A 25,751-nucleotide genomic window follows, 5' to 3' on the forward strand; every position below is an offset into this window, starting at 1 on the left:
AGATGGGTTATGTGACATACAAAGCTCATTAAGTCATGAAAGCTTATTGAGCAACTGAACCAAGCCTAGCAGTTCATAAGTAGTTCCACATAGCATGCTTCCTGCAATGCTTTGCAGCGGAGACTCCCTGGTCTGAAACACCAAAGCTACAAGAAGATTAATTCTGCCACATATGTAACTAAACCATAAGTGCCTCGATAAAAATGAACAGCACAGGTTCCAAGATATATTCAGTTCACAAACAGTAGGTGTGATTCATGCATGACACAGTCAGTTGTTTATTTGTTTAATGCCAATATCAGTCAGCACATTCAACACTACCAGAGCCAAACACAACAGGCTGACTATTATGCAAGTTTACACCAAATAAGTGCCATTCCAAAATGGGACAGTGCCATAAGCATTAAGTACAGAGGACACAGAAAGCAGAGCAGAAACAAGCCCAAGCACCAAAGTGCCCTTGGCACAGCTTTTTTTTTTTTTCATGAAAAGCATTAACAGCTTGACACAGCATGCTATTCTAACGATTGTGGGAGGGAAATGGAAGGGGTGGGGTCAGTGATGAGCCCATATTTCCCCACGTTCTTTCTTTTTCAGTCTGCTGCACAGCCACCGTTTCCCTGGAAATGAACCTGTAAGTCCCATGCCTGCGAACATTAAGGCATCGCGATGGTCACATCTCTTCGTTTCTACTGAGAGTGAGTACGCTATGAGTGGGCTCAGCTGTTAGTATACATCCCAGTGGCATGGCCACCAGCAGTAAAACTTGCGCATTACGTAGTACACGGGGTTTAATGCCCTGAAGAGACATGCGGGCTGCAAGGAACGCAGTAGTGAAGGTCTCTGGATTAATTTAGATCCTGGGATGCCTTCTGCATGTTACCTCTACCGAATGCGAATATTGGGCACTCCGGTAAGGGCAATGGAGGATAATCAGAAAGGGGTGTGTGCCTGGAGGCTTCCAAATGACAGCAATGGCCATTCAGAGGTAGCAAAGTCATTAGCTTATGCGTTCACCTACACACAACAAGCACTTTACAAACTGCGGAGAAAACTTCTTAGCAAACTTCCGTTAGCATCGCAAAACTATTGGCCCTAAGTGGCCTGGCCATTGTGTGGGCAACGAGTCATTCATTGCCTAGGCTGTCACCAGAATCATCAAGCGCAATTCTCGTGATCTTGCATGGAGTTGTACCGCTCAACGGCGGAGGCAGAGTTATGAACCACCATTTGTTTAAGCAGTCTTGGTACGGTTACTTTTAGCTGGGTGCATTCAAATACTCATTTAAAGGAGAAAATCTCAATCTCATTTTTGTCATCACAGTAGATTGTGTGACTTTTCATGGCTCTGCTGATGCTTGTTTGGCAGCAAAAGATGTATTTTGAGCTGCAAAAATTTCACTCAAGAAAGGAACGTTTTTGTTATTGCTGCTTCACACAAACTTGTACAGAAAGGGCTTTATGACCACTGTTTTAAAGTGGATATGGCAGTGTGGTACAGCTTCAAAAATTCACAAAATAAAACACTGATGCCCCTGCAGCTAATTTGCTAAAACAACATGTGGTGGTGACACCTGTATTTCACTTTTCTTGCAAGCAACCTCTTTGTTATGAGGATGTGGTTTAAGTGTAACTGATTTCAACAGCATTCCTACCTTCGCACATGTGTGGTGTCTGCTTCCCCGTTCATTTTGCATGAAAGCCAATGGCAGTGTTTACAACAAGAGCTTTTTACTTTGGATTTTATAGGAGCAATTATGAGTGGTCTCCTGGGACAAAGCTTACTGCGCCCCAGCCAGAGGTGGTGGGGTTGGTGGGAGCGGCTGTGGCCAGTGTGGATTAGAGTAGCGCGGATCTGATCACCGCGCCGCAGGTGGCAAATCGAAGCACTGTGCGCCCGCCACAGCTACCCAATAGGAGCACCGCAGGCGCTCTGCCTGGTTGGGCGTCTCAGGCCTGTATGGCTGTCGTGCAGGTGGCTGTGCAGGTGTGTAGTTGCGCACTCGCCACAGGTGGTCGGTCGGACATTCAGTTGGAGCGCCGGCGCGATACTGTGCGCATGGCTCTCGCTGAATTTAAACCAAGCTAAGCCATGCTAAGCTGGTCTTTTTTTAACACCACCTTCACATACCCTGTAACCAATAACCTCATAATTACCTTTAGTCTGCTCAGGTTTAATGCCCTATGAAAAAGGGGGAACTCTTTGACATGCAGTGACTTTAACTTTAGCTGAACCATTGTTCGCATTAAAAAATTTCTGCCACAAACTTCATCATTCCCATCAGCTCCTTCCTGCTACAAGGCCCTCAAGCCAGTATTTTTATAAAGGCTCCTTTTTGCCTTTTTCCTTGTAGGACATTTGAGTTTGTTCTGTGATGGAGGGTGTGTAAAAATGTCATGCAGCTTTCAGACTGATGCAGGTGATATTGTCCGCGCAGGCATCTGTGAATATATCAGTGCTGCATGCAACGATCGCTGCACAACGAAATCACCCATCAATCCTCACGCGACTTCATTCAGGGGCGGGGAGGCCATGGGTGGCCGAGAATGCGTTCTGGTCCAAGACTTCCAGAACTTCTGGAAGCCACTGAACGCTGCTGACGCCTCGATCCCGTGACAACACTGCTGTATCCGCATTGACATGGCCCCCTCTTTAACGCACCCACCGAAATAGATGAGCCCACAAAATGCACACATGCAGAACTCCGGCGTTCCAAAAGAAACTGCCCTTCTGAGCTGTTGCCCAAACAACAGCCCCTGCAAGGCTCAAGGCCGGCAGGGCAACGATTTTGAAGCACGGAGGCACCAGAGCCAAAGGCCATATATTGTGTGCCCGCATAGATAAGACAAAAGACACCGGGTGTTCTATACTTAGAATGAAGATAGCACGAGTTTAACCTAACCACCACTATGCAGCAGTGGATGCCTGTAGTTTCAGCAGACAGTGAAATGAAAGCAGTGCTTGTAAACACAGCTGTGATGCTTTAAAGGTCGACGTCTTTCAGTTCACAACACCGAATTACAAACAAATGCGCTTTCTAACGGCAAGTCGTAGGACTTGTCAAAAGCCCCGTGCATCACGACAGCCCAAATCAGCGTACGTCCTATCAGCCTCAGCAGACATTGTGCAAAAGCAAGAGAGCGGGCCAACACACCGAAAGCAAATGTGGACGGCAGCTTAAATTTGCAGTCCGCTGCATCAGGAACAGCAGTCCAAATTACCAGGCCACTTTTTCCGCCACGCAAAAATGCCCGTGCATAAGTGTCCCATCCGTGTCACTCAATGAAACAACAAAAAAAAAATGGTTGGAATGGGTAACAATCAGAAAAGCAGAAAATCAATTGATTTTCATTAGATTTTTTCAGTCCCAACTTGCCTCACCAATTAGCTGCTGTGAACTAATGGGGGGGCTCTTTTAAGGCTTTAGAATTGCACTTCACATTCCCAAGTTGAGCTCCACCTCCAGTTGGGCATACTTGCATTTTCCAGTTGACTTTCCGATTGGAATTTGCGCTCCCGACAGGATTTCCTGTATGATTGAGTCTTTCAGCTTCCAGTTGACCTTCAATATAGAATTTGTGCTGCCAGTTTTATTCTCAGTCCCAGCTACATAGTTGAAACAGTTTGTAAAGTTTAGATTTGTTTTTAATATTAGTTACTAAGTACCGGTTGGTTTACCAGTTTGAATTTTAACTGGAAATGAACCTCCGACTAGGACTGCCCATATGTGGATCAGACTACGCGCAATAAATTTGAATTGCATTTCAAGAATGCATGTGTGTAGCTGCTATAATGCCATGGTTGAGAAACTGGTGATAACAGAATGGTAGCTAGTTGCAGTTGCCTTCTTAGTAAAAAAAAAAAAAAGAACATTATTGGAAAGTCCAATGATGGAGTCTGCATATTTCTCTCTACAAACCCAACACACTGAACTTTGGATTCATCCAAGTAAAGATATTTGTAATAAAGATATTGTCTTCCTTATTTCTATCATCACTGTAGGCATGATTAAATTAAATAACTTTACTCAACGGAGAAGTGCCACCACTTCCAGCAGGTGGGTCCCACGAATTGGGCATAAAAGTACGGACAAGGCGAGTGTTCTGTGAATATAATGTTGAGCTTGTGTTAGTTGTTTGTGATGGTGCTCATTGGATGTGATGCATGCACTTCCACAGAAGATGATGGCACAATGGCAGAAAATCTCCCAGCAGTCCAATCGGTTACATTTGGTCTATGCTCCACTGGTTTTCAACCAACTGGACAAGACTCTAATGGGTCCAGCTGGTCTAATTGGGGGCTCATTTCGAAACTGCAAATTGTTTTCAATTGGAGACCTAAATGTTTATTTTTTTACTCTGTGAGAAAGGATTCACATATTTCTTGCGGTCTGTTTTCAGCGATGAATAAGACATACCACTTTGAACACCTGAGCGCATGGTTTGGCGGATCTGCCAGATGTGGGCGCATCGTGCAGCTGTCACACACTCTAGACCCTGTCACGCTTGCGAGGAGCCCGCAGGTGGCTAAAAAACAAAACACACTTTCCCCTTCATGAGAGAGCAACCCTGTACTAACTTACTGGAACTGTTAGCCTCGGAAACCAATTTTACATCAACTTGAACAATAAGGAAGTAAAAATTAAAGATCAGCAGTCAGGCACATAGCCAGAAATTTTTTTCGGTAGGGGCCCGACGCAGTTGTATAAGGCGAAGCCAGGGGAGGGGGAGAGAAGGGGGGGTAGGGCCCATGCTTAACAAGAACACTGCTGGGGGGGGGGGGGGGGGGGGGGGCACTCAGGCCCCCCCTTGGATACATGCCTGTCAGCAGTGGAGCGAAGTTCCGGAGCCACGTTTAATATCAATTGCTGTCAGAAGTATGTCACTTTCTTCAGCGTGCGCAGACTGGTAGGAGTAGTGAAAGTGAGTGCGCCGTAACATTGTTGGGGAGCAGGCCGACTTCCTATCGAGGTCAGAGGGATGCGTCCGCGCTGAAGGAGAACACATACCGAATTTTGATTGTTTCATGTAGTGAGTCGGTCATTAAAGCAAGCGTAAATCGGAACGTGGATTCATTTACGTCCTGTAAATAATTTGTAATTGAATTTCTCCCTAGCATTGTTTATGTTTCAGCTTCACCAGACGAATTGAGACTAAGATGTGCAAGTAGACTGGAGGTGATGCAAAGCGCATAAGAAAACTGCGATATCTTGGCTGCTTGCCCATTTGTTCTCAATCTGGTTCTTCAGGCTGGCTCTCCCAAGTGTTAAGAGGGGACTAAAATGATAAGGTAGCGAGCATATCGCAAACCGAAAAAACACGAGAGAAGAACTTCAATTATAAATTATTTGCCGGGCGCAGGCGAATTCCACGCGGCGATTTAAGTTTATTAATCTCTTGCGCATAATCTGGTGTCCACAATCCATTGAACAAACTGATGCCACAAGTGCTGCCCAGATGTCCTGCCAAAGTCCAATGGCCGTTGGTTTCCGCTTCGATACAGCAACTCGAGTTTGCGCTCTCGGTGTACTATACAACAGCTCCGAGCTTTCGCTGTTTTTTTTTTTTGGAGACTCCCACTTTCGTTGCGCCCCCTTTTCAGGTGTTTCTCTTCTTGTCGTACTACCGAGGCATCAGCAGGGAGGGACACGAGCGCAGAACAGAGCTGACGCCTCCCGAGGTCACAGGATAGAATCCTGGTCGCGGTGGCCGCAATTTCGATGGGGGCGAAACGGCCGTCTGCTGTGCGCTGTGAATTCACGCTAAAGGGCCCCCTGGTGGTCGAAAGTAATCCGGAGCCCTTCGCTCCTCCTTCGTTCCCTCACGGCACGGTTGAGGAGTCCACCGAACGAGTTACTGCGCCTTCAGTTTCCTTCTAAAACGGCTTAGCCCACCCATAAATGCAGTGATAAAGCTCAGCACTTGGAGCGTCTTGCATAACAAGGGCGGCGTCGTTACGAGTGACCCCTCAAGCCCAGATCGCCACGGGACAAAGACCTGCCGCACCCAAACAAAAGCACCAGCGCAGCATAATTACTACCGCCAACAAGAAGCAGTGTTGTAGGTGTCACCGAAAAACCGTAAAATACATTACTCGTTGCGCAAAAAAAAAGAACGCGTTACCGCCAAAACTGACAAGATGCAACGCCCACCTCCCAGACACGCCATATGTGGCCATGATATTTAACATACGGCCACTCAGAAATATATCTGCTAACGCGTATAAGCCATGTCTGCCCGGATATTGGGAAAGGCGCTCATACATGGACGCCGCAGGACTGGCAATTCAAGGCCCTAATAGGTGTAGGGGTGTGTGAATATTAGAAATTTCGAATAGCGAATCAAAAATCCCCCTATTCGATTCACTGAAAGTATTCAATACATAATGTATTTTCAAAATTCTTCGTACCTTAGTCGAATCTCTTGTCCAGTTTTCGAATAATCAGCAGAAAGTTCGAACAAACACCGCAGTTTTCTTCGGGACACTCCGGCGCCGCACAGGACGCTGCCACAATCAGATAGCGCGGAACAGGGGTTCCAGCGCCGTGACATGGTCCATTTGAGTCACGGTATTCATAATGCGCCAACATGGCAGAAAGCATTTGGGGCTGGCAGGTTTAGCAGACCCCACCCCGATGCCCACCTCGGAGGCAACGGCTTATCAGTTGAGACGTGGCACTAGTTTATCCGCTGCCGTCGCCAGTTGACAAAGGGAGGTAGGTAGGTAGGTAAACTTAAATAAAATCAGAGGAATGTTTCTTGAGGCTTGTGTGTGTGTGTGTGTGGGGGGGGGGGTCCTCATTCCAGGGCTTCACTGGCTTGAGCTGTCAGACGGACCTGTTTTGTGAGGGCTATTTGGTCCTCGATACGATCGCTGGTCAGCATCGCCTCCCGCCGCTAAAATGACGTGTAATGCGTCTGTAAGTGGTTCGGTTTCGCCCCGCACCCCCACGAAATCTGGAAGAGTGTAGGGCGGGCTTGGCACCGTGGGCATGTGTCAAAGTATAGTGTTGGGTGCATGAGGTGAAGTTTGGGGAGATAAGGGAAAGTGTTTGGATCTGACGCCAGAAGATAGCGTCCAGGGTGTCTAATTTTGTGTGAGGAGGAGTGTACTTTCGGCGCTGGAACTCTAAGCGTTCATTGTACGTGGAGGGAATAGGGATGAATTGGAATGCGCTGGATGGCCCCGCTCGGTTGATTGTTGCTCGAGCTAAAGCGTGCGCCATTTCATTTCGCTCTAGTCCCTCGTGACCAAAGGTCCACATAATCTGGTGGGATTTATTGAGGGGTTGGGTACCCATGAGTCGAGCGACGTGTCTTGGGACGCGTCCTCGCAGGAACTTTCGGGAGGCTTGCTGTGAATCTGTGATCACACGAGCGCTGCGCCCTTGCGCGTCGCAGTGCCGTATGGCAAGAGCAACAGCCGCTGGAGGGTCGGCTATGACGGAGGCAGCGAGCACCGGGGAGAATTCGGAATTTATCGCTACAACCGCGTATTTATTGTGTTCCGGGCAGAGGTGGGCATCCTCACGAGGGCGAGCCCTCCTGAGGGCGTCCTCACCCTCACCTCGTAAGGATTTTACTCGGTGAGGTGAGGGAGGATGGGCGCAGAAAAATTCGTGAGGACGGGGATGAGGGAAGGAAGACATGGTGAGGTGAGGGCGAGGGAAGGAAGATACACTGTCTGAGGGCGAGGGTGGTACTCCGGGTTAACGTTTTTTGTGTGTGCAGCCCGTTATGAATTCCTGTCTTAAAGCGCCACTCCTTAGGGTGAAGATTCCATGGGAAGACGTAGTTTCTGCGGTCTGGAGGTACACTAGGCGAACACGAAACGCGGGTGCCGCACACCTCCGTTGCCGCTATATACTACGCTTCTGACAAAGCTATGCCGAAAAAAGCTCTAACTCAAAAAGCCCATTCTTACAAATTGTGTAAAATCCTAGGTGGAACACCCTGTACAGCGGGTGGCCGCCGGTCCAACCCTGGCACCGCAGTCAACATTTTCATTGAGCTCCAAGTCTGTCAGATCATCAGAGTGTAGAGTAAGGCTTGTAGCAATTATGCCTAGCAAGGCTGTTGAATTCCCAAGTTGTAAGCCTTCTTTCCCAGAACGAAGTCAGATTTCAGCTCAGTGGGTTTGAAAGAACTGGCTGCAGTGGAAAAAAGGCTTCTACGAAATTCCACCGTCAAATAAAAGGCTGTTGGCGGCGTTGGTGTGGAATTTTTTAACTCACACTGTGAGTAGTTCAGAAAAGTCCTATCTTCTATTTTCGATGCAATTGCCTTATAGGAAACCGGTGCCGATGCGGTTGGCACCACTGTAGTCTTACCGTGGAAATAAAGCAGCAGCTTAACCACCTTAGTCTGGATCATTGCTCGCTCCGCCTTGCATTGTACGATGTGCTAAATAAAAAACGTTGTACAGCTCTCCAGATAATAGGAACATCCCTTGGTTTATTTCCGTTCCTGGTGAGACGTGTAATCACGTAATCGCGCACCTGATTTTATGAACCAAAATTTTTGCAGGCGTGGTAGGGAATTGACACTCAGCGTTTGGGTAATGCGTAGACGTGCAAGCAAAAAAAAAAAAAAAAATCACGGGCGGTTTAGCTTGAGGTTAACCATGAATTATCGTGCGCTAGCGCCGTTAGCCCTGGTTTTGAATGGTTTACCTTGCCTTTCTATGCTTTTGCTTGGCCTGGACTTTCTTACTTTGGTTGATATATCATATGATGTAAGTTTGCTTGATATTGAATCATTTTAGACTTGTACTGCGGTCGGTCGAATTAGTAATTCTCTACATTCACAGATACCTTGGAGTACTGATTCCGCTCCTGGCGCGGAGGTGCAGCGGTTAAGCCACGCGTCACTGCCCTGCGATGGCAGGTGCTGCCATCGGTGGGGCTTATGAGGCCTATGTTCCTGGGGAATCACTCGCGACTAATCATTAATTGAACTGCCACGTTGGGCAGTTTGCTCACAATCCGGCGGGCAGCTTGTGATGATGTCATAAAGTCACGTGACAAAGGCGGCTGACGTGCTAGAAGCAGGCTTCGGACAGAGAGACGACCACTTTCCGGAGTATTAGAAGCGCTAGAGCACTAAAATGGCCACCAAAGGAAGCGTTCACTCTCTTTCGCCCCAGACTCTGAGAGTCAGTGATTATCATTATTCAGCCCAAATGGTGTATTTTAGCGACCCGTTTGATTTTCAAGTGGTCTGAATAATGTTTTATTTTAAGCGACAGCATAATATCCTCACTGCAGCGGAAAGCCGGCATCGCAGAGGTGTAAGACACTAAAGGGATAAAAACCTTATAGCTGGGGCAGCGGGATCCGAACTCACGGCGGCGCTAAAAAATTGGTTCCGCTGGCCGCTGCTTCAGACCACTACGCCACAGATTTTTTAAATCATGGTATTTATAACATTGAAAATATATTCTATTTATATTAACTAAATTATTTACAAAGCTCTTAGGAACCGCCACGAAACACATCGCAAAAAAAAAGATAGCAACAGACAACTACATGCGAGGTAAGGCTGAACACATCACCAAGAGGGAGTGCCACTCCGGTTTAAAATCGGTCGGTTCATACACTTCCAACAGATGAACAATCAGTTGGGAGAAATCTTAACATCCTGTCTGTGGAGTTCGCTGACCTTTCTGCGAACTCGTTGATCTTGTATTCGCAAGGAAGGCCGCTTCAGTGGGGTCGGAAGTCCCCAACAAAGGGGCCCGTCCCGTTCCTGCTTCCCCTTCGTGCGGCGGACGTCCTCGTTTACGTCGCGCCAGTGTCGGCGCCGCGTGCCGCATCAAAGGGAGCCGTCTGGTCCCTACTTCCTCCGTCTTGCAGCGGACGTCCTTGTTTACCCGCGCCGCCTCGGGCATAATCCGCCTTGAAAAAGCCTAACCAGATACAGCTGTCGACAGGTGTGCGTCGTCAAGGGGTGACGATACTTCGGTGATGCGGGAGAGATACAGCTGGGTGGGGAACGAGTGCTGGGTGACCAGGAAACGGATTATTCCCTTAACGACTGTGTTCTCTTTGTTGCTGTCAACAACCTGAGTCATCGCCTCGTCGGCACATGTTTCTAGCATCTGTGGTGCCGTGGGTGGCACGGGGAACGGAAGTCGCATTTGTGTTGTTTGTGTGGTTATTTGAAACCTCCTTCCCAAATGTTTAAATCAGAACTTTTTCCCCAATCTCTGATACGTGGGCGGACCTTATTTTCCTTTCCCTAACCACTGATTGGCGAGATGGGTCGTTTGTTATCTTACTGGTTGCTGTCCCCGCTAAGGGCGGAGACAGAGGGTTTAAAACCAAGTGCTCTGGGTTGATCGGGGGCTGAATTCGTCTGATCCACGATTTAGTCATGTAAATAGTTTTCTCCTTGCTTTGTTTCTTCTCGTTTTTTTACCTATGTTGTAAATAAATAGTTAACCTTCTCCTTTCCTTGAGTAATGTGAATGTTTGCGAGTAGAACCACCGGGTCATCAAGAAACCCCGATTTCATCAAGTAGTTTCCTCTCATCGCCACCGGAAGGAGAAACTCAACTCTGTCTGTACGAACTGCCAAGCTCCTGAGCTGAGCTTGAATTGTCGTCTTCGTCACGTAGCCCCGTTCACCCATGTTAAACTGCTAGTCTCTCACGCTGTAGTTGAAAGCGTGTTCATCATCACCTTCTATCCGTGCGTGTGGAAGCGTCATCAGACGAGCATGCAGGAAACCGCACAAAATGGAGGAAGTTTAGGAGCAGTGAAATTCAGAAGACCCAGTACTATCGCAATGTCATCGGGTAATGGTAATTAGGCGACCTACAAACTTTCCTTGTTCTGAGTCTATTCTGTGCATAGCACTTATTGTTATTGCCGTGGTAAATGTTACTGCATTCTTTTCTAAATATTCTTGGCGTACATTAGTTTTTGTACAAAGACCACAACGCGTTGAATCACATGTATGCATGCAGTGTGTGCCAGAAGTAGAGGCAGAGTGATATTTTAGAGCTCAACTCGTAACTGTCTCGGTTTTGTCTCACGTATTGCTCAAACAATAAAGACATATACACGCGCACACAACAATATAAGCATCTAGCCTCTCGTTCCACAGAGCCTTGAGGGCTTGTCTTGTATGTTTATTACTCAGTAATATCGCCAGAAGGTGCACACTAGAAAATATAACTCGAATTCTAAAATGACTTAGTGAGGGCGAGGGAGGGCCAGCAAATTTTTCGAAGTGAGGACGAGGGAGGGCCATGGATTCAAAGGTGAGGGTGAAGGAGGAAAAGTAAAAATGAGGGCATTTCCCCACCTCTGGCTCCGGGTATGCCGCGGCGTCCACACGCACCGCGCCGGTTGAGATGGCAAGTCGCCAGCGTAGATAGGAAATTCCTGCTTTGCGCCTGCCGTTGTGGATGTCTCTGAACATATGCTTCGGTGTCGGAGCTACTTTGATTTTATTTCTGCGTAGTTTCTCAAGAGAGGATTGCGAATCCGGGGCTCGTATGTCCGCTGTCGTGCCTGCACACCTAAGAAGAACGTGGCTGCCTTGTGTTTGTTGGAGTCGGACTGTTTGTGATGTGAGGACTGCTTCCTGGAGTTCGGAATATGTGTCGAAAAGGCCAAGAGCGTGAAGTTTTTCTGCTGAGGTGCTGGGCGGAAGATAAAGCGCCGTTTTGTGTGGCCCTCTTATGATGGTGTCAATCTGTCGCTCTTCCTGTTTCGTGGTCTTGTGAAAACGAAGTCCGCACATTATTCTACTGGGGACTAGCGCTTGGACCAATAGCATCGTGTCCTTTTCTCGCATACCTTGGCGATGTCGGGTGATACGACTAATCGTGCGGGTTATTTCAGTAGTGGTGCTTTTAAGCGTTCGAATGGTGTGGGTAGCCCTGAGGTTGCTCTGTATCCAAAGTCCAAGTATCCGGATAAGCTCCACTTCCTTTATGGGCTGCCCTTCTATCGCAAACTTGATCGGGCCTGGTGATCTGTATTGGGGATTATGAACACGTATAACTTCGAACTTCTCTGGGGAGCAGTGAAGAACGCTTTCAGAGGCGGAACCTTCCACTACTTGAGCCACTTCCTGTAGCGTTGTTTCCTTGTGGCCTAAGGAGCCCTTGGTGGCCCATTACAACGTATATCCGATATTGGGGAGTGTTTGGAGTTGCTGAGCGAGCTGGCATTGCGATGTTGAATAGCAGGGGTGATATGACAACGGTAATTTCCCCATGTGCAAGACATGGCGATCACTGAGTTAATATGGGCTTTGTGCTGCGTGCTCCCTGGTGGAGATCATTCTGCGTCTTTTGACAGCTATAACTCCATGAGTTATATGGCGCCGTACCGTAGATCGCCGCTGGCCCTCTGCCGTTTCACACAAATATTCGTTTTGCACGAATATTCGCACAAGTAGCGAGTAGTCGCAGGAATATTCGATTCGCTGGTATACCACTAGACGATTCGTTAGCCGTACTATACACTATTCTTATTCGATTCGGTTTTGAAAGTAGTACTATTCGCACGTCCCTGCCAAAACGAACAGATTAAACCAGATACATGAAACCGGCACTAGTCTTATGGGCCGTATCTAGGAACGACACATCTTAAATCAGTTCCATATCTGGAACTATGCCGGACCCTTAACCAGATCTGCAGCATACAGACTGTTTCAGATAAGCAGTCCTAAGTAGATAAGTAGTAACGACAACGGGCTCAAGGAAGACTTGGCAAGTACATGGTTGTAAGCCTTTGTCTGCACACCGTGCAGGAATACGTTCTCTTTAATGCTACTAATTTGCTAATTAACAGAGACAAATTAGATAGCATTTTCATCTCGCAAAAGCAAATGGATTTAGCGCGTACGAGCAGCTTTCGGCGCACACAGGCGTGGATCATGCAGTCGGCACTCCCGACGTGTTCAGCCACGCGAGTCCCAACCCCAGAGCTCGCGGCCAGGCTTGTCAGCGAAACTTTTCTCGAGTGACTATTGTCACACTCTCCGACGCGCTGTCGGCTCGCTCGTTAACAGCCAGTACCGAGGTTCATGTAAGCACACCCGTGCGCTTCAGGCCGGTATAGAAAGAAAAAGCCGAGTGAAAATACCCTGTTGTACGAAACAATCTAGTGCAAGTGAAAGCGTTATTCGCACAGTTCTTCAAACAAAAAAGCGCCGCGCGCGATTGTTGCACTACAGCTTTTTTCAAATGGGGCAGCTGGCTTTGCAGACTGCGCTTTTCAACGTCTACGTCATTAGAGCGCTACAAAAGAACCACTATATATACACTGACCCAGGTCTGCTTGGGGTCACTCACGCAGTGAACCGTATACGCCTTCTGCGTACAATCGGAAAGTGTCACTGCGTGCACGCGGTGTTACACATGTTTCTTTTTTAAACTTACCGCTTTTCTTCTCCTTATGCGGGAAGTTTCAGTCGCACATGCGTGGATCCTTACTTCAAAGGGGTACATACATCAAATGTTGGTACTGGTTTTGTGTTGTTATGATGCGCAAGACATTAGTAAACATCAGTCGCACCAAGGAAATCGCCTTCACTCGGTATACGCAGTTTATATACTAGAATTTCTTCTGTCATGCTGTCTCGCTGAATGGTAGCTATGACGTCAAATATTACCCTCAGGTCAAGTGCGGCATAATAGAATATATATATATATATATATATATATATATATATATATATATATATATATATATATATATATATATATGAGCTGGTTCATTCCTTGTCCTGCCGGCCGAAGCAGCGACTATATCGAAATTTTTTTTTTTTGCATATGCTTCGAGTGAGCTGAACTTAACTTTGACGTCATAAGGACCATGCGGCTGTTGAAGCCCAAACAGCATGAGAGAAAACATTCAAGTACAGATTATTCACCCAGCGCAGGTGAATCCCATGTGGTGAACCACGCCTTTCGCAACGCTACAAAAGGGCATCGGGGGAACGGCTCTCTCCACATATACTGCCGAGGCTGTGCACGCGAGGCCGTGTCTGCCGCGCGGTGCGAGCATGCAGCGGCGCTTACGTGCGACCGATAGGCGCCCGAGGCCCTGGGCCGCCGGCGGCCCGGCAGTCGTCGCAGGCACCAGCCGGGGAGGCAGAAATCGAGGCAGCACACGCCGGCCATGGTGTCGCCCGGGTCCAGGTCGAAGGAGCACTCTTTCTTCACTGCGAGCGAGGAAGGCGCCCGAGGCAGCACGCCGGGTCAGCGAGGCCGCCTTTACGCTACCTTAATGCGCAGCCACTGCTTGGGCCTTTGTGGTGCCTCTGACAGTCGGCTGCAGCCATAGTGAATCTCGCGTTTTCATTTCGGTGTACAGTGAAATTTCAGTGCCCGTTAAGATGGCACGAGCGAGGGAGGCAAGCGACGAGCGGCGCCATCGCCCGCGTCACTCCATCGTCGCTCCATTTTGCTTTTAATTTCGCCAGTCCCTGTGCAACTATAGCTAATCAGATCCCCGCAACCCATTTCTGGTTTGGCACACTGCTCTTCACCCCCCCCGTGATCTGTCTTCACCTCAGCAAGCGCGCCGGCCTGGTCATCAAAGCTGCCAAGCTGCCGCTTACACCATCGCCGCAGAGAAAAAAAAATATAAAAGAACAATGGGGGGGGGCTTGCCGGTAACAAGGATAACGCTTGGAGGCGACCTATACGGCCGGCGCAGTACTGCAGGGCGGGATGCGTGTCGAGCCGGGCAAACTGATCGAGGTGACAGATTACGGGAGAGTTTACTAAGCCAGAGTGCGCAGGCTGCGAACGAAAACATATCTCCCACGGTGCATATCGCGCCGTCGCTTGCATGGGTTTCCCACAGAACGACCGACGTTGGCCCTCACCGCGCTGCCTGTCTCATCGCTCTCATTTTTTCAGGTTTAAAAAAAAACGGCAGGTGATCGAAATTGACGCGGAGACCTCGAATATATACCTATATGTGCTAGCTTCATAACACCTCTAGTTGATTTGGCGTACAAAAAGTTATTAGATCTAAGCTTACCGGCTTAGTGCATTAATCAGCAAAATATGATTGCCATTAGCGGCCTAGAGGTGCGGAATGGCAGGCCCATTTTGACGTTTCATAAGCAACAGCCCGGTTTGGCATCTCTACGCTCACGTTTACTATAGGCCTTCTTCTGCTAGAGGTCTTCGGCTCGATCCTGTTCCTGGCACACTTCACGGACTCGAGGGCCCGCTTGCACAAAGCAAACAGTCTAGTTTCCAGTGTTGTCTTATTCTCAGTCTAAATCCATTGGTTTTGAGGAAAGGAAAGGCGCATAACTGGATCACTCTGCTAGTGGACACCTCAATCCCTCAGTGAGGTGGCGGTGGTGTCCACCAGCAAATTGAGGAAGTTATGCGCCTTTCCTTTCCAGGGTGGGTTTAGACTCAATTGGTTTTGAGGAAAGGAAAGGGGGATAACCATGGCTCCCTGGGTCAGTGGACACCCCAATCGCCTTTTGAGGTACGTGGTGGTGGTGTCCACCTAATGCGCTAAGCATTACACAGCTGTGGCATTACACGGCTGTCCCATTACACGGCTGTCGTCCTACCCCTAAATTGCTTTCACTAAATGGCTTGTTCAAAGCTGGCACAGCTTTAGCAGTAAAACGAGTCAAACTATCCAGGAGCCTGCTAAGTTAACTTAATATCGTCGTCCTACGATGCAGGCAAATACTGACGCAAAAAAGCTGGGCTGAGGCTTAGCTATAGTGTTAAGCCTGGATATCTCGAAGCGAAAAGCTTCATAGCTCGCAGCTTTAGCGAAATGCTTCGTGGCGATGCTCGTGGTTTAGCTTAAGGTTTCATACATAGGGTTACAATTCGGGTATACCTTTCTAGCTTTTCCAAAACGTGTTGTCTTAGGTATACAAAGCTTGTGCAATCGTTATACAAGGCTATTAAAATCTCCAACCCCCACGCTACCACTTCTGGGTCTTCTCCTCCTTCCATGGCGAAAGGTCAGACGAAGGAGGCAGCGCGCGGTGGCTACGACGGCTGCGGCAGCAGCGACCACCTGCGCTCCGCGTGACGTCACTCGGTTTCGCGTATGCGCAGCTGTGGCAAATCTGTAGTGTGGCTCACGCGAAGCCCGCTGTTGACGAGTCTAGTGAAGCTTTTTGCTCAAAAATTTGACACCGGTCACTTTCACTCACGACGAGGCACGCCTGACGACCTCACTTTAAGGGGTATTCACACGGGGGATGGAATCCCTCCCGAACTGACGGCGGCTGCGTACACGTCACGCCTTCGAGTGTGCTCGCGGCGACGCAGTTTCCGGTTTTGGTCCGGCGGCCGCCGCCGACGGGGGAGGGGACCGTTCGCTCGGCCGCTACGTTCAGTCCCCGCGTCCCCGGGAGATTAGGCGGCACTTGGCAGGGCGCGCGTTGGGGTCGCTGTGAGTGGCGCTCCGCTGTCGACAGAGCTGTATTACTTCTTGCAGTGGATTTTGCGCACGTTGGACGAAGAGGAATGCGTGCACTAATAAAAACATTTTTGAAGTCCAATATTTATGAACTGGTTAGAGCAAGATGCGTTTTGTGGCATACGTCGTCTTTGTGTTTGTCTGCATCTTCTCAGAGTTTCTTCTCTTCTATCTTTCACGCATCTCTTTTTTTTCGTCTAATTTTTCCCCCCTCGACTGTCGGCATTTTCCCTCCTCAGATCAGCACAGCCCCACTCCTTGAGCATGGTAAACCCAGATGGCGGCTTTTGTTGTAAAAAAAAAAAAATAATAATCCGGTGTCTGATGCGTTCCAGCATCCACAAGAAAACTTCATGCGGCACACGAAGCAGTTTCTGGTATTCGTCCGGGTCATCTTCACGGAGCGTGTTATACAGACTGTGCTGCACACCAAGGGACTTTTCTTGCATCCATGGCTTCACCCAGCACCGCCGCTTTTTCTTGAAAAGATCGTCGTCATCCTCGGTTTCAAGTAGAGCCGCCAACAACACGTACTTGCGCCTTTTTGCGACGTCCATTTCCTGCTCTGGATCCTCTAGCGCCAGAAAGTTCGACGTGTATTCAGTTCCGGTGCTGGGAACTGTCTGTTTGTTTCCCTGTTTCGGTTTCTTTTCCCTCTTATCTCCCTTCAATTTTTATTATTTTTTTAGCCTTCGCTGTCTTCAAAGAACAGCAAAACCGGCCATCCGGCCCTTTCTTTAACCCCTCCCACGCCGCCCGGCCGCTGCCCGTGTGAATACTAAATTTGGGAGCGGGGGAGGGGTTTGGCCGGCCGGTGACGTAGCGCGCCTTGTCTCCCCGTCCCTCCGCGCCGAGGTCCCCCGTGTGAATACCGCTTTATGGGCACAGAAGAACGGAACAAGACATTCCGTTTCCGAATACGGACGGAGGAGCCCTGCACACGGAAGTGGCCCGAAGGAGAGCCGAGATGAAGTGCAGAACTAAACGCGAGGCGTATAGTCCCGAGCACCCCACCTTTTCAGGAACATTACTTACGGTTAAATCGCCCCAAAGTGCGCAGTCTCCCCTTGACACTTAAAAAGACATGTTAGCGACAGAAGAAAGACACAAATAGAGGCGTATCTTGCCCCTCTGTCGCAGTGGCGCAATTTTAAATTACGAAACACCAACTCGACCACCAGGAACATTATTTGCTTAAGTCTCTCACGCTGTCTACAGATAATGACTGGCAGGCAGCAACGACGTCGCTTTGGCCGCCCGGAGGCAGCAGAGATTCCAGCGTCTGCCTCTGGTCGCGTCCTGCATACACCTCCCGTCGCGAACTCCCTGTAGCCACACGCCATGAACGAAAAGTGCAGCGCGTTCAGCCCAGACTTGGTCCCCCCCCTGGACCGGACGGCGCCAAGCCAAGCAAATGGCGACGCACGATAAGCGCAAGGGTCGCCCGCTCACGATAGCGGAACAATGGCGCGCCGGAAAAAGCCCGGGAACGGCGACGAGGAACCGCACGCCGCCGCGAAAGGAACGAGTGAAACACCCGCGAGACATGAGCGAAGAGTCGCAGCATACCAGTCTGCAAACGAATGCCGCGTTTTGCGACCACTGCGCCTGCAGTTTTGTGCAAAGCGGCGCCCGGACCGGCAAAAAGCTGCCTTACAGAGATGAGGGCAACGCCAGTGGAGACTCGCCCAATGTTGAAAATACACTTAACGGGCCGTCGAAGCCCTCTGGGAACGGCACTGCGTCGGTGGACAATGACGGTTAACAGTTCCAGAAACCCCTTCGGCTGGGGGGTACAAAAACACTGGACCAGAATCCCGAGGGTTCGTGTAAGAACTGAATAAAGACGTTCGTGAAGCCAATCGTCACGCAGTGCTTCTAGCCAAATATCTGTGAACCGAAAATGCGCCGGTGACGCTAAACAGCGCCTCCCGAGGACCGAACAATACCGACAGAGACAAAGTAGAGTCCACCGATCGCTCTCGTAAAAATGCTGCACTTAAAACACTATCCTTCGTGCCTGTCAATAAGCAGGCGTTTCTTTTCATGCTTCACACCAGGTTTATGTGCTCTCATTTGCCGCTTCCATTTCATTTCGTATTCTGCATTTTCACATCGCACGCAAAGCGTGCATGTACAGGTAGGAGTTATACGAGAGGGAGCCTCCGCGCTCCGTGAGCCGGTAAGAATTCGCAGTAAGCGCGATGGGCCACACATGCCGCCGATTCTCGTCGGCGACCTCTCATATTGCTTCCCCCTGTACGTTTCACTCTTTCCCTTCCCTTTACGTGGAGGGTATTCGTGAGCTACGAGGACACCCTAAATACATAATAAATAAAAGCGCACATTACACGAAGCTCAAAGGACGACGCGCCTCAAAGCTCGGCTGCCGTTTTGTTTGTATATCATGCAATGACATTAATCTATATTACTCTCGACAAAAAGAGACGACGGGGACGGCAGAGAATGGCGCAGAAAGCTCGCGACCATCCCCTCAATATGGCGCGCTCAAGGACAAGACGAAGCAGGCTGGGGCATTTCAGCTGAACAACAGGGTATGCACACCCTTTTTCTCCTGCCCTCCTTTCTCCACTGCAATGATGAGTAAGATGTTAGCATAAATAATTTATAGCTCAAGTTCTCGAATTGTCTCGGTTTTAACAGCAAAACGATGGCTGTGCCGTCAGTGGTCAAATGGTCCCGTACAGGTCATGCGAAGGATGAAAAAAACTGCGCTATACCCGTAGCTTCGTCGTTTTAAATCATTAAAGCGCTAAAGCCGGCCTGCCTCAAGAGCCGGAATGACAACGAATGTGGAAGCAGCGATTATATATGTGCACGGTGGGCGAATATCACGTGATGACTAATGACTTACGCATCACTGCAAAGAAGAAAACTCCTTTAATAAAAAGCACATTTCGAAAATCTAAAACAGAAAAAGGTACAAGGGGAATAACCACAAATTGCAGCTAAAGCGAAAAAGAAGGACGGGCAGAAAGTGCCTGAGCATGCCAACAAAGGAGGCCTGCGAGAAGGAGCCAACCGAGGTGAATGTACGTTTCCAATCTTCCACAGGCAGGATGCGAAACCTAAACTGTCCACTCAAATGACGCTTGAACGCTCACACGCGCGCACAACACACGAGTGCCGGTTAATTGCCCTGATTGCGCTGTACCGCGATGAGAAAAACTGCGCTCGGGCGTTGAACGGCACGTTACGAAAAACGAAACGGGAAAGGAAAAGCGAGGGCAAGAAACCGATCTAAATTAGGGCGTACCTCTCAGCGGCACCGTCTTTGTTATAGCAACTCGGCGGTGCCGCCTCTGTCGATCGACAGAAACACGGCGGTTTCTATAAGGTGCGCCGGCTTTCAATGCTACTCCATTCTGCCAATCTTTATATTTCTCCCCCTCAAAACGAGGGCCACTGGACGAACGCTCTCCCCTCTACGCCGGAGCGAATCGAAAACTGCATTCACGAGGTGGACGCGAGCAGGGCACAGAGAGCTTGCCACACACAGTGACCGAGAAAGGCCGGCCGCCGAGCGGCGGACTGTGCGCCGTTACCGCCGGGAACAAGAGAGGAATGCCGTGCCCATTCGAGACGGGGCGCAATCTCCCCGTCGTCTCTCAGCCCAAGTCTGCCTTTTGAAGTTTTGCCTCGCCAGAAATGGAACACCAGGAGAGGAGCCTGGCCTTGGGGAGAGGGTTCGTATTTCAGGCGAGAGGTGCGGAGGCAGGCGGACGGGTGAAGGAGGGACTGATGAAGAGAGGGTAGCCCTCTCCCCACGGCACGGGGACAAACGCCTGTCCGCTTCCCTTTCCTGCCTATAGGATCCGCCGCAGTGCCACAGAAAGTTGAGCGCCTTCGGCGACCGCGCCAGCTCGTTTCGCCCTCTGCGCTTACAAAAAAAAAAAACCGCCTAATAACCACACCAGCAGGCAAAGATAGAAGCAAAACAAAAAAACACGCAGTGACAGAGCATAGGAAAACGTGCCAAAAGGATCAAGCACAAGTGTCCATCATTTTCCCTCGCTGACAGAGCAGTCAGCATCCACCTTGGCGCTGAAAACGAAACGTTTCGACATAAACACATTGTCTGGTTGCGGCGTACGTTATAGGCAAAAAAAAAGGGGGGGGGGGGATTTGTCTACATGCAAGATTTCAGCTGACTCGGAACTTTCGAAACCTGCGATGCACCTTCCTCAGGGGTGACAGCGGGCAGCCAGCCCTGTGTGCATTCCATTACCCCGAGAGCACTACAGAATGTGTTACACACAAAGTGGATAACAAAACTGCGAGAAATAATAACAAAAATCAGACTGACAAAAATTATAACAGGTTACGGCCATAAGCATAAACAGCGAAAAGCACTAAGTGCGAACATGTCTGAACCAGCCAGATATGATGAGTATAAAGAGAGGGGAGGAATGGAAATTTTAGGGGGTTCTTCAGCCTCGAAAGCCGACTGGGGAAGCCATCAGTGAGGTACAAGTTGTTCCGGCCGCGAGAAATACGTAGTCTCTACTGCAGGCGCTTCCAAGGAAGCTCGCGATTTATTCGGAAACTTAAGCGCGGCTACAATACAACAACATTAATGCGCCGGTCGGTTTTCCAGGTAAAACCGAGCACTTTGTCGCTTCGTCAGCACAGAGTGCCAAAATTTAGTCACACAAGGCTGTTCCTCGAAAATTTTTAAACAACACTGTCATGACCGTGAGAACACGCTTCGAAGGGTCCTGGGGATGTGTGCGCAAAGTTGCAGCGGCGACGAGCGCCTCTTCGCTATACCGGGGCTCAAAGGAGTCTCGGATGCGCCAGTAGCTAGACGCGGCGAGCAGCAGTGTAAACAACCATCACGGCCGGCGAGAAATTCCGCAAGAATGTGGCTGTACCTTCCCGACTACCACAGCTCCTCCTCTCGTATACTGCACCCTGCAATCACCGTAGCGAGATACCAGCAGCAATGATTCTGAATTCAGGACAACGTGTATACTATAGGTTCATCTTTGTTCGCCAAGAAGCAACGCGGTCCTGTGGCCTATTTAAGAAGAAATAGGCCACAAAACCGGTTTGGAATAAATTTTTTCCTGGTCACGTGGGCTTTGAGAAACCACATTTTCTGGACACCGGGTTTCATTGCCGATGAGCCATATAGTGCATAATGGCTTCGCATATGAAGTGGCGGTGAACGATAGATACACAGAGGAGCCAGCTATACCCGCGTACATTTTTCGACCATCTTGCAAATATGGGCTGTAGTTACTAAATCACTTTGGTTTAGAGGGCTTAACGTCCCAAAGCGACTCAGGCTACGAGGGACGCCATGGAGGAAGGCTCCGGGTAATTTCGACCACCTGGGGTCCTTCAACGTGCTATGACATCGCACAGCACACGGGCCTCTAGGATTTCACCTCCATCGAAATTCGATCGCCGCGGCCGGGATAGAACCGCCATCTTTCGGGTCAGCAGCCGAGCACCATAACCACCGAGCTACCGCGTCGGCAGCAGAGTACTTTATCCGAGCACGTTAAGCCTAAAAGAATAACCGCACATTGATTGATTCTGAAGGTATACGCCTGCTTAGCGTCAGAAGGAAAAGCCTGCGCACCAAAGAGGCCACCATAAATGCAAATTTGCCCGTATAGTCTAACTGCGCGCACATTCCCGAACGAAGGGGCCAACTGTGATCGTTGCCAGCACACAGTGCGGAATACGCCTCACCAAGTTAAGAGGTGCCCTAACGGTCGTTCGTTTCTTCTTTCTGCCCCTGCGAGCTGCGCAAACCCTGGCTGCCGAGTGCAGCGCGTCGCTGGCCAGACAGGAAGCGGGGCAGCGGCACCGGGAGAATGCTTCAAAACGCGATTGTTTTCTGCGCTGCGAGCAGCTCGACGAATGCGGACTCACCGCGTTCAAGACGGCCCTCCACCAACACCTCAATACTTCCGCAGAGAACCTACTCCAGCTGGGTCCCCGCAGCACTGTTGGGGAGCTAGTGGAGGCCCACAGTGTCACAAAGTTCGTGCCCGCCCTGTCTTTCGTTCTCTTTTGCGGCCGAGGTAGCCAGGACGCCTCTGTTTTTCGCAGACAAGTCGCGGCGCAGCGGCGACGAGTTTGACCTCCCGCGTGGACGGTTAAACACTCCCGCGACGCTGTTTCAAGGCGAGTCGACCTCCCCGGGCGTGAGCACTGTAGGAACGGGGAGCTGCGGGTTGAATGCCACGGCACCCTTCGCAAGTTCGTATACGCTCCTCGTTAGGACCGTGGCTTTTTCTCGCGTTCCTTCTGTGTTTCTGTTTTCCGTCTGACCTCTGCAAATCATTGGCGCACTGTGCCTTGAGCTTTTTTTATAGCGAAAGCTTTACGTGCTCCCAGGAGGCGCATGACGTCACAACGCGCGCCTCGCCGCGGAGCCGAACCGGTCTGGCCGGGCCGGCGGCGGCTGGCGCACTCGGCGCGAAATAGAAACGTGCTCCAAGTCTCCGCCAGTGCGGTCAGAGTGCGCCGAACGCGTCGGCGGTCAAGCGCAGTTGGACGTGACGTCGCCGCCGGGCACCGCGCACGTTACGCCGGAGTATAAGCGCGCCTTAACAGAGCCTGCGCTTAGCCGCTCACCAACGTATTCGGTGGCGGAATCTATGGGAGCCACGGAAACCCCCCGCACACTCACTGAATAAAAGAAAGAAAACCGGTGCCGAGGCTCGGAATCGAACCAGGGCCTTTGACGTTTGAGGCGGAGACGCTGCCCCTCCGCCACGACGGCATGCAGAAGTCGCCGCGCTTTCGATACATATATCCTGCCTAACAGAGCTAGGCCAACAGGAATTTTTTTCTTCTTTGTCACGAGAACGCGGCGGGCGCGAAAACCGCGAGCCGAGCAGTCTGCCTGGAGAACTCGCAGAAAATCCGCCGCCGCCGTCGTCGTGAGCGAAAAAACCCTCGGAGGAGGAGGAGGAGGAGCAAACTAGGTTTGCTAGCTAGGTCACATGGCCCCTTGTGCCGCCATCACAGGCTGCCCACCGTGGCACTTACTCGCGAGAGGTTGCCCGGGAAGAGCACCCCGGGTCGCACAAGCCCCACTGCAGGGCAGCACCTGCCATCGCAGGACAGTGGCGAATCACTCAACCGTTGCGCCAGGAGTGGTAGTAGGACTCCAAGAGGTCTATGAATGCAAAGTCGAGAATGAGCAATTGTGCATATATATGGGCATTGACCCATTAACGCTGCCGCGTCATACTCTAAAAACGGGGCTTAAGTATCCCCTCCTCTTTACTAGTCGGCATGATCGCCTTTTTTTCTGACGCCCGCCAACACTCGGATCACCATGCCGCAAAAAGCTCCTTATTATCTCAAAGGTCCATTTTTTAAATATGGACCTTCTAAAAAAAAAACATCCGGTGTGTGCGTGTATATGAGCACGCAGAGCTGGACAGGCTACCCACAACCCGGTGGGCAGCCTGCCACTAAGCAGGCTTCAGAGAAGAAACAAAAACCACAATCGCTGAATGCGGGGAGTGCTCACTATAAGTGCTATAGCGCAATAAAAATGGTTGCCTGTTTCGGATTCATGCAGTCCCCACATTTTAGCACGCGTGGTCTCAGATACCTCGTCAATACTGGCTGGGTTCCCTGCATGATAAATATCCTTGAAGCAAAAAACAAGTTATGTGCGCATTCGTGTGGTTAGAAATCCCTAGCCGTGTAGTGAAAACACAGGTATTGTGGCTGTCGGAGTGTTACATATTAAGGACTATGAGCAACCTTAGCTCTAATTGGTTACGCGAACTTTACAAAACGCTCATTCTTGAAAAATATAGCAGCGCGGAAAATCAAATTTAGACATTTTTTTAGTGCTCCAGGAAACACCCCCACTCACCAATTTCGCACTGTCCGTCTAGGTGGCAGGTGGTAAGGCTTAACAGGTGGGATACCTAGGTCACGTGAACTTGTGAAGTCATCGTAACCTGCCCACCGGTTTGTAAGCAAACTGCCCACCGTGGCCGGTGGCAGTTAAATACATGACTGGTCGCGACAGGTTGCTCGGGAAGGGCACACTGGGTAGCGCTAGACCCACCGGTGGCAGCACCTGCCATCGAAGGGCAGTGGCGCATCGCTTAAAGGCTGGCTGACATGCAAGCGACTGAGCGATTGAGCGGCGCGTCGCAGCGAAAATTTCCAACTTGTGGTTAGGGCGCTCGGCTACTGATCCGCAGTTCCCGGGTCCGAACCCGACCGCGGCGGCTGCGTCTTTATGGAGGCAAAACGCTAAGGCGCCCGTGTGCTGTGCGATGTCAGTGCACGTTAAAGATCCCCAGGTGGTCAAAATTATTCCGGAGTCCTCCACTACGGCACCTATTCTTCCTTTCTTCTTTCACTCCCTCCTTTATCCCTTCCCTTACAGCGCGGTTCAGGTGTCCAACGATATATGAGACAGATACTGCGCCATTTCCTTTCCCCCAAAACCAATAAAAAAAACTTGTTGGAACCTCCCCGCTCATCGCAGGGACGACTCGAAACAGGTTTTTCCGCCGCGGCGGCAGGATTCGCTAGTATTTTACCGCTGCGCCACGAGTGGTATGAGGATTCCCAGGGATCTACCAACGTAAAGTAGAGGCTTACCGATTCCGCACAAGCTAACCCACTAAAGCTGTTGCATCATGCTATTCAGGCGGAGTTTGAGTGTCCCAGTCAGTTTTAGTACGCCAGCACGAAGGAACCCCATCACCAATATTCGTCTGACGCCTGCTTGATCTTGAAAACCAATCCTCGTACCAAAACCGCAGTGAAACCGAAGCGCTAGCGCACCTAATTAGTATTTGGCATAATCTCTGCCATTTTTATTACGTAAGGCTCTGACGGGTGCAGGTCACACCAACTCGATGCTTCTCTCTTGTTAGCTAAAGCTAGGGTCCTAAAATGAAGCTCCAATCATTTGATGCCGTGCCCATTTTGACAGTTTCTTTGCAAAACAAAACTGAGTGCCAAACTGAAATTCTGCTCCCAACTGCGCATACCCGCCGCGGTGAACCAGCGGTCGTGGCGTTTAGCTGCTGTGCCCAAGGACGCGGGTTCAGTCTCGGCCGCCGTTTACACTGGCTCATTAAAAAAAAAGGGGGGGGGGGAGTGTCGAAACTGATTCGACACTCTGCAGTATACATACGGCACCTATTTCTCTCTCCCTTCCTTCCCTTTTCATCTCTTCTGCACCTGCGCCGAGGTTTAAGTGTCCACTGAAGACACTTACTGCGCATTTCCTTTCCCCAAGAAACATGTGCATTAATTTCCATCAAGCTCCCGTTGCCCTCACACAGGAAG

The 25,751-nt window shown here is 50.0% G+C and overlaps 1 protein-coding gene across 2 annotated transcripts in view; it reads right to left on the minus strand.

The window, feature by feature from the left end:
* The window catches only part of LOC144116263 (DAZ-associated protein 2-like), a 48,131-nt gene that overhangs the window by 17,061 nt on the left and 5,319 nt on the right, over positions 1-25,751 (minus strand). Inside the window, exon 3 of one of the 2 annotated variants that reach the window (XM_077650981.1) lies at positions 14,042-14,184. The exons of the other annotated variant lie outside the window; for it this stretch is intronic. Coding sequence (XP_077507107.1) covers positions 14,042-14,143 — 102 coding nt within the window. The 5' untranslated portion in view covers positions 14,144-14,184. The remainder of the gene's footprint in view (positions 1-14,041; positions 14,185-25,751) is intronic. 2 annotated transcript variants of the gene reach the window in all.

This window comes from Amblyomma americanum, chromosome 1, assembly GCF_052857255.1.
Source record: "Amblyomma americanum isolate KBUSLIRL-KWMA chromosome 1, ASM5285725v1, whole genome shotgun sequence".
Classification (NCBI taxonomy): domain Eukaryota; kingdom Metazoa; phylum Arthropoda; class Arachnida; order Ixodida; family Ixodidae; genus Amblyomma; species Amblyomma americanum.